The 16,510-nt window shown below is 44.8% G+C and overlaps 2 protein-coding genes across 4 annotated transcripts; one reads left to right on the forward strand and one right to left on the reverse strand.

Moving 5' to 3' along the window:
* The first annotated feature begins 2,109 nt into the window (after positions 1-2,109).
* On the forward strand, positions 2,110-10,691 carry tnk1 (tyrosine kinase, non-receptor, 1). 3 transcript variants are annotated; one of them, XR_014596597.1, is made up of 15 exons: positions 2,110-2,378; positions 4,265-4,443; positions 4,812-4,882; positions 4,964-5,155; positions 5,248-5,400; positions 5,482-5,759; positions 5,840-5,966; positions 6,139-6,285; positions 6,429-6,523; positions 7,005-7,238; positions 7,352-7,416; positions 7,602-8,089; positions 8,169-8,264; positions 8,360-8,615; positions 8,973-10,691. XR_014596597.1 is itself a non-coding variant. In XM_084002966.1 (14 exons), the coding sequence occupies exons 2-14, from the start codon at positions 4,281-4,283 to the stop codon at positions 8,534-8,536; spliced, it is 2,286 nt and encodes a 761-aa protein (XP_083859092.1). In that variant the 5' UTR covers positions 2,110-2,378; positions 4,265-4,280; the 3' UTR covers positions 8,537-8,787. The 3 variants fall into 3 exon arrangements, 2 of the variants coding, with proteins under 2 accessions (XP_083859092.1, XP_083859093.1); XM_084002966.1 differs by lacking the exon at positions 8,973-10,691 and having other exon boundaries at positions 8,360-8,787; XM_084002967.1 differs by lacking the exon at positions 8,973-10,691 and having other exon boundaries at positions 4,269-4,443; positions 8,360-8,787.
* LOC311008994 (phospholipid scramblase 2-like) lies at positions 9,291-16,509 on the reverse strand. Its single transcript, XM_084002968.1, has 8 exons — positions 16,267-16,509; positions 15,576-15,676; positions 13,472-13,770; positions 12,831-12,873; positions 12,433-12,653; positions 11,326-11,487; positions 10,944-11,105; positions 9,291-10,843 (listed from the first exon to the last, which is right to left on the reverse strand). Exons 2-8 carry the CDS (start codon positions 15,586-15,588, stop codon positions 10,784-10,786), a joined length of 960 nt encoding a protein of 319 aa, XP_083859094.1. The 5' UTR covers positions 15,589-15,676; positions 16,267-16,509; the 3' UTR covers positions 9,291-10,783.
* Position 16,510: the final 1 nt, after the last annotated feature.

The raw sequence follows: 16,510 nt of genomic DNA on the forward strand, positions 1-16,510 counted from the left end.
GCGGACTTCCGGGGTCTTTTATTTTGTAGAAGTCGGTCGATAGATTAAAAAAAAAAAAGGTGCTTTTAAAAATTAGTCCGCATATTTTACAAGAATTCTCACATTCTTGCATTAGAAAAATAAAACAAATGTTGAGCGTTTTTATAAGCCTATGAAAATATGAGTAAAAAAGAAGCTGTCGCTAGATGATGACGTAGACAGAGGCGACAAATATAAATTATTACAGTCAAACAGTAGAGGGCGGTGTTGCTATTCAACCTGCAACCCATACGTGGTAATATTAATCCTTTTTGGAGAGAAGAACAGTTTTTTAAAGACCACTCTTTTTCTTTTAAATAAAAAAAAACATTACCATATTATTGTGATCAATGTTATTGTTATTGGTATAGGTTGTAGAAGTTCCTCTTTACATGATTCACATATTTTTTTACATTATGCATCATTGATATCTGACTGAGGAAATTCAGCCTCAGAGATTTAAGAGCAGAAGGAGTGTAAACGCCCGCTCCTTGTACACTCAACTCATCATCAAATCCTAGAAATTACAGGTTGTTGTCTAAAAACTTGTCCGGTGGGTTACGGATGATTTAAGTATTTATCCCCTTTGTGTTTGTCATTAGCATTTTCCAAAAACACAGCTGATTGCAGGTTACTTTGACCAGCTGCTTCATTGGAATCTATTGTGTGTGTGTGTGTGTGTTGAGTAATTCAGGAAGGCCAGCAGGGAGGAGCAACTATAGGGGAGATACTGTACTAAGTGCAAAGTGCAGGCAGCTCCTCCACAGCACTGCATGCCTGGTTTGCATTCAAATGAACAGCCACGTGACAGGCGGAAAGAAATCCTGTCAAACTTGCTTGGCGACAGCAGGCATGGAGGAGAGAAAGACAGTAACAGAAAACCCTTTGAGTTTCTTCATTTGACGCATGGCAAGTTTCTGTTGAGTCCAAACTTCTGAATCAGACGAGGCTAATGGAGAGAAGTAATCATGTTAGCCTATTAATAGACATCATAATTGGGTGTTACCCGAAATCATTGTTAGTCATGGTAGCAGTTAAAAATATGTTGACGACCTCTAATCAATTAAGGCAAACAAGACAACACATCATGGCAAATTCGGGTGGAAAATTACCTTTTTCAAATTCAAATTCCCATTTCATTAGGCCTTAACTCACTCAAACTGGCTAAAACTAATGCAGACTATTGCAGCAGCCCTGCGATAAATTATTTTTGTTGAAATAAGATTTACAGATGAGTTGATTCAACTTTATTATCCTTTTGGGATTTGTTGTGATACTATTGTATCTTATTGCACTTAACTGAGGTTCTTATGAATATGATAAACATCCACATGACAATACAGCCTCCACAATGGTCATAATGTTGAATTAACCCTAAAAAAGTTAAAAACAAAGACTAAACATTTACAATTTATCATTTACTAAATGTACTGGGTAGGCCCTTCACTAGCTAACACAAATAGCATGTAGTTTTAGCTTGCTAATGTTGAACCCAGCATTTAGTTTTAGCTAGGTAGCCTATATTTGGTGTGTCCAAACACTAGCACTTAATTTGAGATGGATACATTTGGTTTAGCGATCCAAAAATACCATTTAGGTTTAGCTCAAAAGTTTGGGTAACACACAAAAAGTAGCATTTAAGTTTTAACTATGGAGGCTACATTTGGTGTATCATTTAGTTTTAGCTAGGTACATTTGTGCACTTAAATACACATTTAATTACGTTAATAACGTTACATTTTAGCTTTAGGTACTGAGAACTGTACTGAAAAGAAATAGCAATTAGCGTTAGCTAGGTACATTTGTATAACATTGAGTTATACAAGTAAGTACATTTGGTGTAGCTAACTATTCACTTGATTCTTTGAAAGTGTGAAAATATTCCTACAATGTGTGTTCAACTTCACTGTCAGGTTCAACCACATGGCCACTTTTCTTTTTATTAATTGCTGACCTACATTAATGTTTTGTGCTGAGGATTTACGTCATCAGCGCATATTGTCTGGAGGTTCGTGGTGCGTTCAAAGCTCAGGTGAGTAAAGTCAGGAAGAGGTGTGGTCAGCAGTGAAACTGGAGGAGGAGGAGGAGGAAAAAGAGCAGGTAGATCACAAACTCACACATACATGTAACATACAAGTCGGGGCTTTCGTTTTTTAGATAATCCCGCAGGATCCATCAGATGGTGGATTATTTATAGTTATAGTTATAGTTTAGGATTGAGAGGGGAGTTGTGATTTGTGCGGGGAAAGCCCTCCGTCGACGTCGCCGGAGGTTTCAATGCCGGCATGGATCACTTGTCTCGGGACGTGTGTGATCAAGAAGTATAGCTGTCAACAACCGGGAAGTTATTTAGATTAACGGTAAGTTTCACCGGTTCTATCTGTCTATGATCGGGTTAATAGAGACGCTGCAGTCTGGGGAAATATGAAAAAAAATAAAAGTTATGAACATATCAGGTTTCAATATTAGCATGTTTATTGTTAAAACAATTACAAAAACGTCAATTAAATTGTGTTTTAATGGGTTTTTTTGTAATTCATTCATATTTTTTTACAGATAAGACTAAATTGTTAATGTGAGATTTAAATGAATTAGGCCTACATGTACTCAAGTATGCTCCTGTATTTTATTATACATATAATATATAATAATAGCATTACATTGTAGATAACTTGAGGTTAAGTTGTATGCTACTTTGTTCTTTCAAGAAGGAAATATACTTTTTTTAACTCCCTACAGTTGTGGTTACTTTTCAGGTTTTATATACAGAACGTGACAGCAAATCAAATATGGTGCATTATTATGGATTATCACTGCATTTGACTGATAATATTTAGCTACTTTTACATGATTACTATTTTGAATGCAGTACTTTTGCACAATTAAAACCATGTAAATATATTTCCTCCAGAGCTGCTCCGCGTCTGAAGAGTTAATCTTGATTTCTCCCCTTCGGCCACAGGAAGCATGCATCAGCAGTGTAAACAAATGCTCCCCCTACAGAAGTGCAGCTGTGCATGATAAACAGAGCTGTCGCTGGCCATTTGAAGCTGCAGATAGTGTGTCTTGCAGGATAAAAGTCAGGCCGGTGACCGCTCATGCCATCGGGCTGAGAGGGGTTTCCAGTAGCGAGGCAGGTTAAAGATTGATCACTCTGTACATAGACAGAGAATGATCACAGGCGTCCCTTTGTTTACCAGTGTGCATCTTTTCCTTTTGCATGTGCCCTGCAGGGGACCTTGGGTGCGTATTAATTGGGAGTTGTGCCTGGGAAATGAATGCAAGCCCAGGCTAGTGCCCTGTTGCGCTCGCCTGCGTCAGTTGACAATGTGGCTCTGCTAGTTGTTTAGCATAGATGTTAATTTTTCCCAGGGTAGCTGACAGGGAGTGTAGGAGGCCTTCCCCTGGCACATACCTGCTGGGCTGATAAGCAGCAGATTTATGGCTTTGCAACCCTCTGTGACGCTCACACAGGAGGATGTTAACTTCTTTTAGTTTCTTTTAGCAATAAAGGAACTTTATCATCCTTATTATTGCACCCATTGACTAATTGTCAACATCATAGACATTAAATGCAAATCAGAAAGGAGGTGGTCGAGTTCAGAGTGGAAATGAGTCTCTAGTGAGCTTTGCGAGAGCTGTCACGCTGCTGTCAACACGACCTCAGCAGCGACATACTGTAAATATTGTCTGACGAGGATCCTGTTGGACTGGAACCCCTAAACCGCAGACCAGCTAATGCTTCCACCTCTCCAGTTTTTCACTCTACCGGCACTCTGAGGCTCAAAATCAGTCCCGCTTGTTCACGGTTCTGAGGAAAGAAGCTGTTTTCATCCACCTGTTCCTCTCCTTTATCGGATTGTACTGGTAGCGAGCTGTAAATGACGCTATACGTTTATATTCTCTTGGTTATAAAAACGATGAGAGATGTAATAAAGTAATTAATCAGCAGGGAGGAAATTAGTTGCCAGTATGAGATTCCATCTCATAGAACTCCACAACAAACTTTTAAATAGTTGCCACACAGCTAAAAGGCGAACAGCTCACACCGAGGGCTTTTTGTTAGGTCTCCATGGCAACCGAACAAGGCTGAATAGGCCCTTCAATGAGATGAGCGCTGGTCCTTGTCTTTTGTCTTTGATCCCCAAACTGGAAAACATTATTAAGCATCTAATTAAAATATTGTGGATGAAGAGAAATGCACTAAAGGTCTTATAACTGTGGTATAACCTCTGTGTCGTTGAAGGCAGGTGGGCCGGGTGATGCTGATGGACCAGGACACTCAGTGGCTCTACCATCTGCTGGCCGAGGTCCAGCTGGAGAGGTTCTACCTGCGCGTCAGAGATGGCCTCAACATCACTCGCATCGAGCACTTCAACTACGTGAAGGAGTCGGACCTGGAGCAGATAGGAGTCAGCAAACCTGGTGAGCCAGATCGTCTCCTTTTGATCATCCGTCGCTGGGCTGTCTCAGACGGGGAGAATTTCCTCTTTGGCTCGGTGGCAAGATAATCGTTTCATCACAGAGACGAAGAACAATGGTTTAAATTGCTTCTGTTACACAAGCAGTGTCTGCACATAGTAGAGCGTGGATTTACAGTATTGAAAAACAATCTTATCGCAACGTCCACTTATGATTTAATCTAAAGCCTTCAGCCATGATGATGATACAAGACATCCTCTTCCTCCACCTTCCAGTTTCCACCACAAACCATGAAAGGAGGCTGTGATAAAACTGGCATTTTGTAATCAGAAGGATATGACCAACTTTTTTCTTCTTTCTTTTTTTTCCAGCACAAAGAAGATTATGGGAAGCTCTGAAACGCTACAAGACAAATTCCCGAGGGCGGTCATGGGTTCCCAAGGTCCGTTGTGGTTCCCTCAGCTCTGTTCGTTCATGTCTGCCGTGTGAGAACTGCGTGTAATCATTTATTGGCCCCGTATAGGTGGCCGGGGGTCGAGGACCGGACGGAGGGGAGCAGTGGAGCGGAGGCGGCCCGGCTCCGGGTCCGGATGGTGGTAGCCGGGCCCTTCCTAGTCTGATCCAGGACAGCGAGCTGATCCTGGGAGAGAAGCTGGGCTCCGGCTCCTTTGGGGTGGTGAAGAGGGGAGAGTGGCACACGCCTACTGGGAGAGTGGTAAGGGACTGTTTGTATTTACTTGTGTGTGGTATAAAATCAAAAATCAATTACATTTCTCTACATAATGAGCTGTATTTCACTCCTCTCAGCTGCCTGTAGCAGTGAAGTCCCTCAGGAGCAGCATGTCCAGGCAGGCAGACACGCTGACGGACTTCCTCCAGGAGGTGACCATCATGCAGTCGCTGGACCACCCGAACATCATCCGGCTTTACGGCGTGGTGCTCACGCAGCCCCTCAAGATGGTGAGATGTTCAACAAATATGGATCTATTCAAACGTTTAGGAGCTTGAATACACGATGACCCTCTTTCCCCCTTCCTCCAGGTAACGGAGCTGGCACCCTCGGGCTCACTGTACGACACCCTGCTCTCGCGTCAGTACGAGTACCCTCTAGTCCGCCTCTGGCTCTTTGCGACGCAGATCGCGGCAGGGATGGAGTACCTGGAGACCAGGAGGTTCATCCACAGGGACCTGGCGGCGAGAAACGTCCTCCTGGCGTCCCGGGAGATGGTGAAGATCGGGGACTTTGGCCTGATGAGAGGCCTGAGCCAAGAGACGGATCACTACGTGATGACCGCACACAGGAGGATCCCGTTCGCATGGTGAGGACCGTCGAGGCGGAGGAGGAAATTATATTTTAGAATTCTTAATATTCACGTCTTTCCTCGTTTTTCTCCTGCAGGTGCGCTCCCGAGAGTCTCCGTGTCGGCTCCTTCTCCCATTCCTCCGACGTGTGGATGTTTGGCATCACCCTGTGGGAGATGTTCACCTACTGTGAGGAGCCCTGGTTCGGTCTGTCAGGCAGACAGGTACACACACGTCAGCCGCATGGGAACCATTCACGTTATGCCCTCGTTGTGTTCGTATCCATGCCAGGCGGCGTATTTGTCCTCGTGTTAGGAATGTGTGTCCCCGCCCTGATACGCTCCGTGACTCAGAGTTTGTGGTGTTTTTTTCTGACGTTTACCGTCTTCGATCCAGATTTTGTGGCGCGTGGAAAGGGAGGGCGAGCGCCTGGAGAAGCCGCCCGATGGCCCCCAAGAGATGTACGCCATCATGAGGAAGTGCTGGGCCTGCAATCCTGCGGAGAGACCCAGCTTCGCCCAGCTCACCACGATGGTGGCAGAGGTCTGCAACTTAACGTTGAGCTTAAAAAGCTTGAATTCCTTCCAGGAACTGTTGATTTAGTCTTATCAGGAGAATCTGTTTGATAAAACGCTGCAGAAATGCATGATTTGTTAGTAATTCCTCACTTCTGTGTGCCTTCGCAGGCCAAACCGATGGAGGTGGTAGCAACCAGAGACTTCGCCGAACCCAGGAAACTTGCACTTGCGGCCAATGACCTCGTGACCGTCGTAGACCACGGGTGGGTGAGAGGAAGGAGGGTTGACCACCACAAAGGGCCTTTGTTAAGAAGAAACGGGAGTTTAAATCAGCCTCTTTAAAGTGCATTCCAGCCGTGATGTCACAGAGTCCTTGAGCGCATTTTGCTTTGTTTGTTTAAACTAGTCTATCAGCTATGACACACAGTCTTTCAGACACGCTTACAGAAACCATTCAGGCAACAAAAAGTACACCTAAATCCATAAAAATCGACATGAAATACACTAAAGTGGTTTAAGTCATGCATTGAAACCCCCAAAGTGAAATTAAAAATACCAGTAAAAATGAAAAACTAGAGAAAATAGAGTCTGGTAACACTACGAACTACCTGCCTGTCTCCTGTTTAGTAGAATGAACACAAACCATTTGAGTACATTGAAGGGTTTTGCTGCTACAGGCAGACTCGGTCTGGTATGACCAGTATTTTCTGGTGTTTTAAGACTGTTGTTGGTCTCCCCGTGCAGCCTGGAGCTGTGTGAGTGGAGAGGCCAGAACCAGAGGACGCTGACGGTCGGCTGGTTTCCCGCGAGCCTCACTGTGCCGCCGCTGTCTCCCGCCGTCGCCGCCGGCAACGCCGAGCCAAACCCAGCTTCTTCCTCGGCTTACATCTCCACCCCGTTGAAGGGCAGCCTGCAGCACACCGGCCACGGGGACATCAAGCCTGATCGCTGCTGGGGGACACCAGAGAACATGGACAAGTCAGTCTTTTTTTTATTTATCCTGCATGTACACAACTATATAAACTTGCTTTACTGAGCTTTCACCTGCTGTCAGCCGATCTAGTTTGTGATTACTGTTCTGACCCGTGCAGCACCGGCAGCTGGAGGACGGGCCCCTCCAGGGAGAGGGAGGCCTCCAATCTGCGGAAAATGGCAGGTAGGTCACTAAAGATAAAAAAGCAGCTGCAGAATGTATGAATTAAAGCTGCTAAGAAAATAGTTAAAAGAAGTCCAGGAAATAACTTCTCACCAGTCTGACCTCTAGTGGCGTTATCAGGCTTCTAGCAGGACCCACATGCTCTACTAGGAACTAGTTTCTATAAAAGGTACCTGTGTCTCCAGGTTTGTCCCAGAGCCTGGAGTCGGTTCTGAGTGGACAGCGGCCCCAGGCTCACACCGTCGGGGCGGTCCGAGTGGACCAGCAGGGCAGACTCGTGCCCCCCGTGATGGGAGCCCGCAGCGTGGTGGTGCAGCAGGACCCGCGGCGGTTCAGCGAGGCGAGCATCGCCCCGCCTCCGCGGCCGCCGCCCCCCAACCTGAAACGTTTGAACATGAAACCCCAGAGGAGGCCCACGGTCCACCCGGTCCCGGGCAACCCGTGGCCTCCGCAGGTGGCCCCGTCACCTCCACCGCCTCAGGCTCCGCCCCAGGGCCCACCTCAGCAGGGCGTCGGGGGCTCCAACCTGGCTAAAATGGCTAACCTGGCACGCTCCACCCCGCAGCTGGACGAGTACACCGACAACCGGGAGAGGGAGCGAGAGAGGGAGCGAGTCAGAGAGCGAGAGAAGTCGCCTCACGTGCAGCACACGAGAGACTCTCTCACCGCACAGGTGACGAGACACTTATATCTGTATCTTTTATCTGTTTGCTCAATGGATTCAAGTACAAGCGTTGCTCTGCTCTTCTCAGGTCATGGATGCAGTTCACGGAGTGACCATAGAAGAGGTCCATAATGCACTGCAGCGTAACGAGTGGAACCCAGTGAGAGCTCAGCAGCAACTCAAGGTCAGACCATGGCATGGGAGGGAAAACCCCTCATCTAACTGTGTACGTGTAGCTCGTCTTCCTGACCCTCGTCTCCTGGATTCCTGTCTTTTCAGTTGGAGCAGCTGTACTCGCTGAGCCTCTGCTCCAGAGAGGACTGCCTGAAGATCCTCTCCAGGTACCAGTGGAACCTGCAGCTGGCCAGCCGCTACCTGATCCGATGGTCGCGGGACGAGAGGCCGGGCCCCGGCGACAGGGAGCGACCGGTAGTTAGTGCAGAAAGACGGGTGTGAAGGGAGTTTCTAATGCATAATGGGACCAGATAGGAGGGCCGGTGCATATAAGAGTAGGAAGCTGTTTGATTGTAAAAAGGTAAATATTTTGAACAGGAATTTAGCAAAAAGACTACTGTTTTTGTGTTTTTAACGAGACACTGTCCAGCACATTTTGTGCTTTTTGCAAATAGTATTTTGTATCTTAATGAATTTGTATATATTGTACTAGAAGTTATTGTTTTTACTGAATAAAATGGTGTTGATGCTGAGCTGCTGTCGTGCTGAGATGTGTATTATTTTTAGTTAGACCAGTTGCTAAGACACAGATTTCAACCGCATGATTACATATTATGGGATGACAATAGAAGTTTGAGTCATTTCCCAGGAGTCGTGGACGGACATGTGCAGACACGTTCTTAAAAATACGATGCTTGCATTTCCCACATTTTTCCAGAGGGTGGAGCCGTGTGATATTCAATGTGTGACCAGGGACCAGCATCTGAAGTAGGGCATGGATGTAATCTTTACAGGGGGCTGATACCGACACCACTAAAGTTCATGTTGTGTTGAGAAAGCTACCCAGTAACCGTTCTCAAACTGGACTTTGGATGAAGTCGTTCCAGAGAGAGAGAGGTGGGATTTTCCTCTGAACCAAAGATCATTTTTTCCAAGTGAAACCAGATGTTCCACATTTAGACTTTAGGTTTTCGAGGGGCTTCCCAAAAAAAATCCCAATCAGTGGAGCAGAAGAACATGAGACAATACTACATAACAATGGATTAATAAGGCATTTATTTTATTTCTGATTACTTTTTTGTTTCTGTAAAAATAAATGTGATTCAAAAGACAACAAACCAGGAAACTGATGCTACAGATCCTGCAGATACAACATATTTTTTGTTGTAAAGCAACTGCTGTGGATTAACATCAAACTGATACAATAACAAAAACAACTGCAGTAAATGTCGGCTGCTTTCTCCTAACAGGTCAAACAACAGGGAGGCTGACGCATTAACAGTATACAAGACGTTTAGTCACAGATAGTGTTGGAGTGAGCTGCGGTTGCAACCAATCTGAGGCACACCCATGCTATCTTAACAAGAACGATTATTAAACACAGAGCAGAGGGTTGCGTTCAACATCAACAGGCAGCATTAAAAATGAACATAAACCTTCCAATTTATCCATTCTAAAGCACGGCGATTCAAACAGTGAGATCACATTTCACATGACAGGGTCCCGTTCAGGTCTCATTCTGATACTCTACAGAAAATCAACACGTTTCCTCAAACCCGCCGCTGACGGGTTTTCCTCCAACCACTGAGGTAACGATCGCTAACCCCAACTTCTGCTTTTTATTTCCATTCTCTCTCCTATATCCTCTATTACACCAGGACATGTTACAGGCAGTGGGATCTGGAGAAATCGGAGGGCGAGGTTTGGTAGTGACAACAGTCTCCATGGCAACCACCAAACCACAGGGGGGGCGGGGAGCGTGAGAGCATTCACGCTACAGTCGGAGTGTTGGATTATGTACACAAGGGCTTAAGACAGAGGGCTTGTAGGCAGAGAAAGGCAGCGGAGAGGTAGAGAAAGAGCACTTTGGTAAACACTGTCACAACTTCGACCTTCCAAGTATTTCCTCTCACAACCACCACTTCCCTACATGAGTTAACGAATGACAGCCTATAATGCAGCTAATGTCCAGGTTCTATGAAGCTTTTGTTAAAGTATAAAATGAAAAGCTTACAGCCACGCTACCAGCTCTGTGAGGGTGTACATGCAAACGCTACATGCTAACATTTGCGAATCAGCACTGGTCGCCACAAGCGTGGTTTTAAAAATACAAGCCTCTATATCAGTTGGATAATATTCGACAAACATAAATATGAAATGTTACTGCATCCACAACACATGCACTGTTATTTCTACGCGTGGGCCCTGATAACTGACTTTCTTTGGCAGGGATTAGATCTCACAAGGAAGTACATTCACTTACTTACAGATAAACTACAGACAGTATGGAGTGGAACAAACTCAGTGACTGACTTTGGATAGATTTAAAAAAACAATCATCTGAAATAAAGACTTCACCAGCTCATTTTGGTCTGTGTGTATCAATGATGCTGGGATTGGCACCGTTTTTTGGCCGGAATCTGGTGAAGGAATCATTTTACAAAAACAAACGAATACCAAAAGTACGTGAGCGGAGAACGCATAACTGGCACTTGCTCTCGTGCTGCGTTCTCCTCCTTCTTTCCTCCGTTATGAAAACACTGTGCTGCGCTGGTTGGCCTCCCCGACCTTCTCGAAGAACATGAAATCCTGCAAAATGGGAACAAAGAAGGAAATCAATTCATCCACTGATAAGAGAACAAAACATTTAAAAAAAAAAAATGTTGTTATTCATTTAATCCGGTTTTACCACGAGGAAGCAGGCTCCCATGAGGACGGCTTTCATCTTCACGTCCATGTCCAGTGGGAACTGGATGCCAAAGTTGTCTGTATCGGTGAAGACTTCCTTCAAGAGGCCGCTCCACTGCTTGCTGATGCGACCAATGGGCTTGTCACTGTCTTTGCCCTTCAGCTGCAGAGCAACAACAACAAACGAGGTCTAACTAATGGCACATGAGTGGTTCCTAAAATACAGAAATGATTCTGGTTTCCTCATTTCTAAGTAGATGGGTTTTTGGTTAGATGCCCAAAAATAAAGTAGCTTAGCAAAGAGACACAGCTAGGGAAACAGCTAGCTTGGCTCTGTCTGCTTCACAGGCGGATATGCGATGCGGATAACCCTGTGACCTCACCTCAAAGTTGACGTCCCCACAGCAGTTGCAGGCGAAGCAGGGCCCCTCCAGCTTCATCAGGGTCTCCTTGTTGGCTCCCTGGATGGAAAACTTCGGCAGGAACGGGTGCCAGTCCTGTTTGACGTAGCCTATGGTGGTGCCCGGCGGTGCCTGGACCTCCATCTGTGGGGTCACACACAGAATTATAAAACACAACCTAACGTACCACGAGATTAGAACGTTTTCCCAGTGAGAAAATCTGTCCTGATCACCGTGACAGCTACAAATGAAACAACATGTCAGGAATGATAAGTGAACCTCTGACTGCACCATTGTGGCACTGCGCAAATAACATAATACATCTCACATGGCTCCTATCTGGCCAGGAAACACAAGCGCGGTGTGTGAGAGTGCAGCAGCTTGGCTGCGGGCCAGGGGGAAACGTACTGTAGCCAGACTGGGACGATGTGATTAAACAGAGAGAGAGCGGATCTCAGAGGTGAAGGGATGGCAGAGGATCGGGGAGTCTAGGAGACAGTTTGGACGGACAAAAGGGCCATTCATAGTCTTAACAAACCTCTGCCTGAGCAGACTGCTGAACAAAGGGATGGAAGCTCCACTCGGCAACACAAAGCAAAGAGGAAAGACAGTAAATATGAGAGGCTGCAGATGATCATGCTTATAGGACCCGATATGTTTCATCAGTTAGCTGCTTTAAAGCTCGGCTGGAGTGAAAACAGGCACACGTGTACCTGTTTGGTTAAAGAGCTGGTTTTTGTGCGTACTTTGCGGTTACATGCAAATATATCAAGATCAACAACAACAACTATTTTTTCAGCAGTTCTAGTTGAAACTGAATTTCCAAAAGTCACCTGAAACACAATTACTGTTGTTACGTCTCAACCAGTAACAGTAAACCATGAATCAAATGCTAAAGCAAGTAATAGTGAACTCTTAACCTCCATCAGATACTCAGATATTCAATAAGGCTAAATATTAACAACATGAATCATGCAGGACGTTATCAGAGTGCTTATTCAGAACCAGAGTGAGTACTCAGGGTGGGAATTAACTACTTGAATTATTGGTCTTGGTGTGGTAAATCAATAGAATATGACACACACACACCTCTTGCAGGCAGCAGGGACACCAGCAGGAGACGCAGCGGAAAGGCCGTATGAGGCGGATGACCTCCCTGTCCATGTTGTCCTTGATCTTCATGTCAAAGCTGCGCAGCGAGCCGCAGCAGTTCCGAGTGCAGCAGTCGTTCTTCTCCTTGGCCTTGTACATCTTTTGGCCCAGGCTGTTCTTTATCTCGTACTGGTTGTTGGTCTCAAACCCGATGAATGCTGGGCGGGAGAAAGGAACGAGGGGTGGGAGCAATAAATAACAAGGAGATAAGCAGAGAATTTTCAAGGACAGGATTAATTAATAATTTTGTCATTTTCGTTTATATTGAACGTTTGAAAGCGTATTTGCTGTTTACAACGTGGCGAGTGTGGCTATGACTAAGTAATAAGCCTTACCTTCTAGGAGTTCCACTTTTTGATGGATCAGGATCTGGTCAATCTAAAACCACCAGAGGAACAGTTAATCACTGTAAAGTATATCCATCCTCAAGTCTTAAAACAAAGGAACAAGCTGCAGACACAAAACAATCACTTGTTGCAATGCAAAGCAACTTACAGTATTTTCTTTTTTTGCCCGAGTACACAGGCTATTTGATTTCTTAAACTATTTACAAGTTACATCTAGTTTTTAATTGCAAAACTAGATTTTAAAGCGTACAGATAAACGCCAGATTTCTCCTTTTTCCATCCACTGTAATGGGCTCCAAGTTGTGATGCAACACAGACACCTTTACTCTGTAAGAGATTAGAGTTCAGCTCTTGATGTGTACCATAAACTAAGCAGTACAAGTACATACATGGTTAATCAATACCAGCCACAGAAGTCAAAGTGTATTTGTTGTGTTTTCACGTGACGTTTTATTTCACATGAACTTGTGTTAAAGAGGAAATTAGAAACTCTGGACTCTAGACCCACCGCTTACTTTCAGGGTGCCACACAGAACACCCTCAAGTAATTTTGAGTGTTTCTTCTTGTTCTTAATTTCTATGAGTCGTTAATATCAGCCTGCTGCACGATCACAAACATGTCATCCTACCTGTGTGAGGTACTCAAGCCCTGGTGGGACCCCAACAGCAGTCACAGCTGGAACACCGGCTGGGGCCATCTGGATGCCTCCCTGAGGGGAGCCGTACTCCGGTCCTGGGACAGGGCCTTGGCCAACCGCACCAGGCTGATACATGACAGGAGCTGGGCCTGCATTGTAGCCCATGTTGAAGCCTGGTGGAGGGGCTTGATTGGGGTCTCCGTAACCCCCCTGAGGAACCGGATAAGGGGCGTTGTGGCCGCCGGGCTGAGGCATGGGGTAGGGTGCCTGGTTGTGGGGTCCTGGGTAACCTGGAAAAGAAAACAGTGCCTTCATGTTTTACAGCTGATGATATTCAAACTGGAAGCAACCAAGGTTCATAACCATGAAACATAAAATATATATATATACAGTATATACTGTATATATATATATTATATATAATATTTAAAAACAAAACAATATCTAATTCACACAAAGAAACATGAATAAAAACCCATATAATGAGCAAAACGTTGGGTATTATGTTGGAAATGTCGCGTTAACGGCTCCTAAGTCATGATCTGTGTGTGTGTGTGTGTGTTTGTTTGTGTGTGTTTGATAGCAGCTGCTGCGTGCTCCCAAGTGTGTGTTTCCTGTGGATCATCCTGCTTTTCCCTGCTGGGACAGCAGAGCCAATAAGCTACTTATTACCCGAGACACTTGCTTAGGATCAAATCAACAGATGATACTGGACTATGCTATACAGTAATAGCTCTGGTGGTTTTTCTCTAGTTTTCATCCTGTTTCCATGGCAAATACTCTCTTAAAAAGAGGTTTTGTAGTGCAGTTAGATTGAATAATCCTTATTTGGGCATGAATCCAACAGCCAAAGACTATTTTCAGTGACAGTTTACAGCAGAGACTTGTAGCTGTGGCCTGGATGCTTCATATTGTCAACAAGAATGTCTTTATCTTAAAAAAAGCTAATAGAAGACTCTGTTTGGCTCAAGAGAGGCTGAAGCAATTAGAGAAAACTGAATTACTCACTCAGTACACAGGCCTTCACATGTCGCTCGAAAAAGTCCCAAATAAAATGCGAGAAAAGAGAAGAGCTTAGAAGGAAACCCAGCAAGGAGGCGGTGGGGAAGGAGAAGTGCATGAGAACGTGTTAAAGTGGAACGCTGACCGCCATGTGTTCACTAACAGACGTCTTTCTCCTCAACGACAGAGATCAACATCTCCCCTTTTAGACCCACCTGAGGTCTTTATATGGGCGAATTGAGTTCACCTGTGATGAGGTGTGTCGTAGTGCCATCGCCATATCATAAGTGTTGAGTTGAGGAGGATCTATGTGTCATCTACTTGTGTCACATGTGTGTCACAGCTGAACAAACTGGTTTTTCTTGGTATGACACAGCCATTTTTACCAGTTTTAAAGGTCGTTGGACTGTTCCATTGTGGGATTCCTCTTCAGCTTCCTCAACACATTTTGTTAAATCTCAAAACAAACAAATGTGGATTAAAGACATAAAGTCTGACATCAAGAGGAGGACATGAGTAATGTGTTCTGTGATCCTTGAGACTTGTTTTTTGCTCCGCCCCTTTCCACATTCCGTTCTCTGCCTCGCAAGGAAACAAAAAAACCCTAATTTAAAACTGCCATGTTGAAACACAGGCAGCCCTCTGATAGACGTGCAAGCACAACGGCACCTTTCACCTCCTAACCTGCCCTTTTTTCCGTTCAGAGGAGGAGCATGCCGCGCCGACGGGGGTGGAAATCGGAAGCGTTTTTCAATTCCGGTTTCACGCAAACATTCTGCACATTTTTTTCAGATTTCATCACAACGGGGAGTATTACGTTAGTCAAGGACTCTGGAGGAATCTCGGGGCTGGACAGGGTGTCTGTTCACTTCACAATGATGCTCAGTGAACAGGAATGTCTAATGGAAACTTTTGAGATGCAACAACAGCAGAAAACCAAGCCAAAAAGGAAGGGTTTGAGCAATTATATTATATCGAACATGAAAGGGAAAGCTCTTAACTCTCCTTATTCTCTGATTAAAAACAAACTAAAAGGTGGGAATCTGACAGAAATCTGTAAATTTGTATGTATTGTGGTGTTTAAACAGCTTACCAGGAGCCGACATGATGGGAGGATTGATGATACTTTTCTGGGTACGGAATAACAGGGAGGTCACACTTCCCAGTCCACTCCCAGCGTCTCTATAGAGGAAACTGAAGCAAGGAAAGTGACAGGAAGGGAACGGGTGTGGATAATAAAAAAAAAGAAAAAGGGAGGAGGTTGCACAGAGTGAGTCTCTAACCTTTATTCTCTTTAACGGTCAATTTGAGAATCCCACATATTTATATCAAGACAGAGACACAATCACACTGCCATGAAACGCCATAATAGATGGAAGGTTATGACTATTTTACACCCCCTTCTGAAGAGCCTGGTACGGTGTAGGAGCAGCTCAGTCAATAGAAACTGGAAAATTAGCATTGGTTGCATTTTTACAACCACCATAACAAAGTCCATGATACAGTGGAAACAAAAGGGCAGCAAGTAGTCTACACCCTTTAGAGCTAACATGCATGCAAAATAAAAGTGGGTGTGTGGTCAACCAGTTTCAGATCATTACAAGGTTAAACTGCATACACATCCCCCAACACAGTCACCAGGAGCCCAGCAGAGCCCTCCTCTCTGGTTCTAATCATTATCATCCCACACACGGTGTCTGGCAGAAACATGATAAAAAAAAAACACATCTCATCTTTGACATATTAGGAAGAAAAAAACAGGGAAATAACGCAAACAAACTCACCTCCCTGGATGCTGTTTTATTCTTGGTCCCCAATTAGAAGAACTGCAATGAAAAACAAATAAACTGCGAGGGAGGATGAGAGAAAAAAAACTCTATCGCACTCTATCGTTTTCTCCCTAAACTGTTCCTCGTCGCTGGTGCTGTTACTCCTCCTTCCCGTCGTTACTTATGATATTCTCCTCCCCTTTCACACTCATATGACCCTCATTAAGACGTCCGATCCGTGTATCGCCAAATCTACACA

This window comes from Eutrigla gurnardus (genome assembly GCF_963514095.1).
Source record: "Eutrigla gurnardus genome assembly, chromosome: 23".
Classification (NCBI taxonomy): domain Eukaryota; kingdom Metazoa; phylum Chordata; class Actinopteri; order Perciformes; family Triglidae; genus Eutrigla; species Eutrigla gurnardus.

Bases quoted from the DNA above. Each gene is read 5' to 3' on its own strand.
- LOC311008994 (XM_084002968.1), bottom strand. The intron at 11,488-12,432 runs GTGTGTGTGTGT...GTGACCCCACAG, and splicing joins GTCCCTGCTGCCTGCAAGAG to ATGGAGGTCCAGGCACCGCC. The intron at 11,106-11,325 runs GTGAGGTCACAG...GTTGCTCTGCAG, and splicing joins GTGGGGACGTCAACTTTGAG to CTGAAGGGCAAAGACAGTGA.
- tnk1 (XM_084002966.1), top strand. From the start codon at position 4,281: ATGCTGATGGACCAGGACACTCAGTGGCTCTACCATCTGCTGGCCGAG. The intron at 5,401-5,481 runs GTGAGATGTTCA...CCCTTCCTCCAG, and splicing joins TCACGCAGCCCCTCAAGATG to GTAACGGAGCTGGCACCCTC. The intron at 8,265-8,359 runs GTCAGACCATGG...CTGTCTTTTCAG, and splicing joins GAGCTCAGCAGCAACTCAAG to TTGGAGCAGCTGTACTCGCT.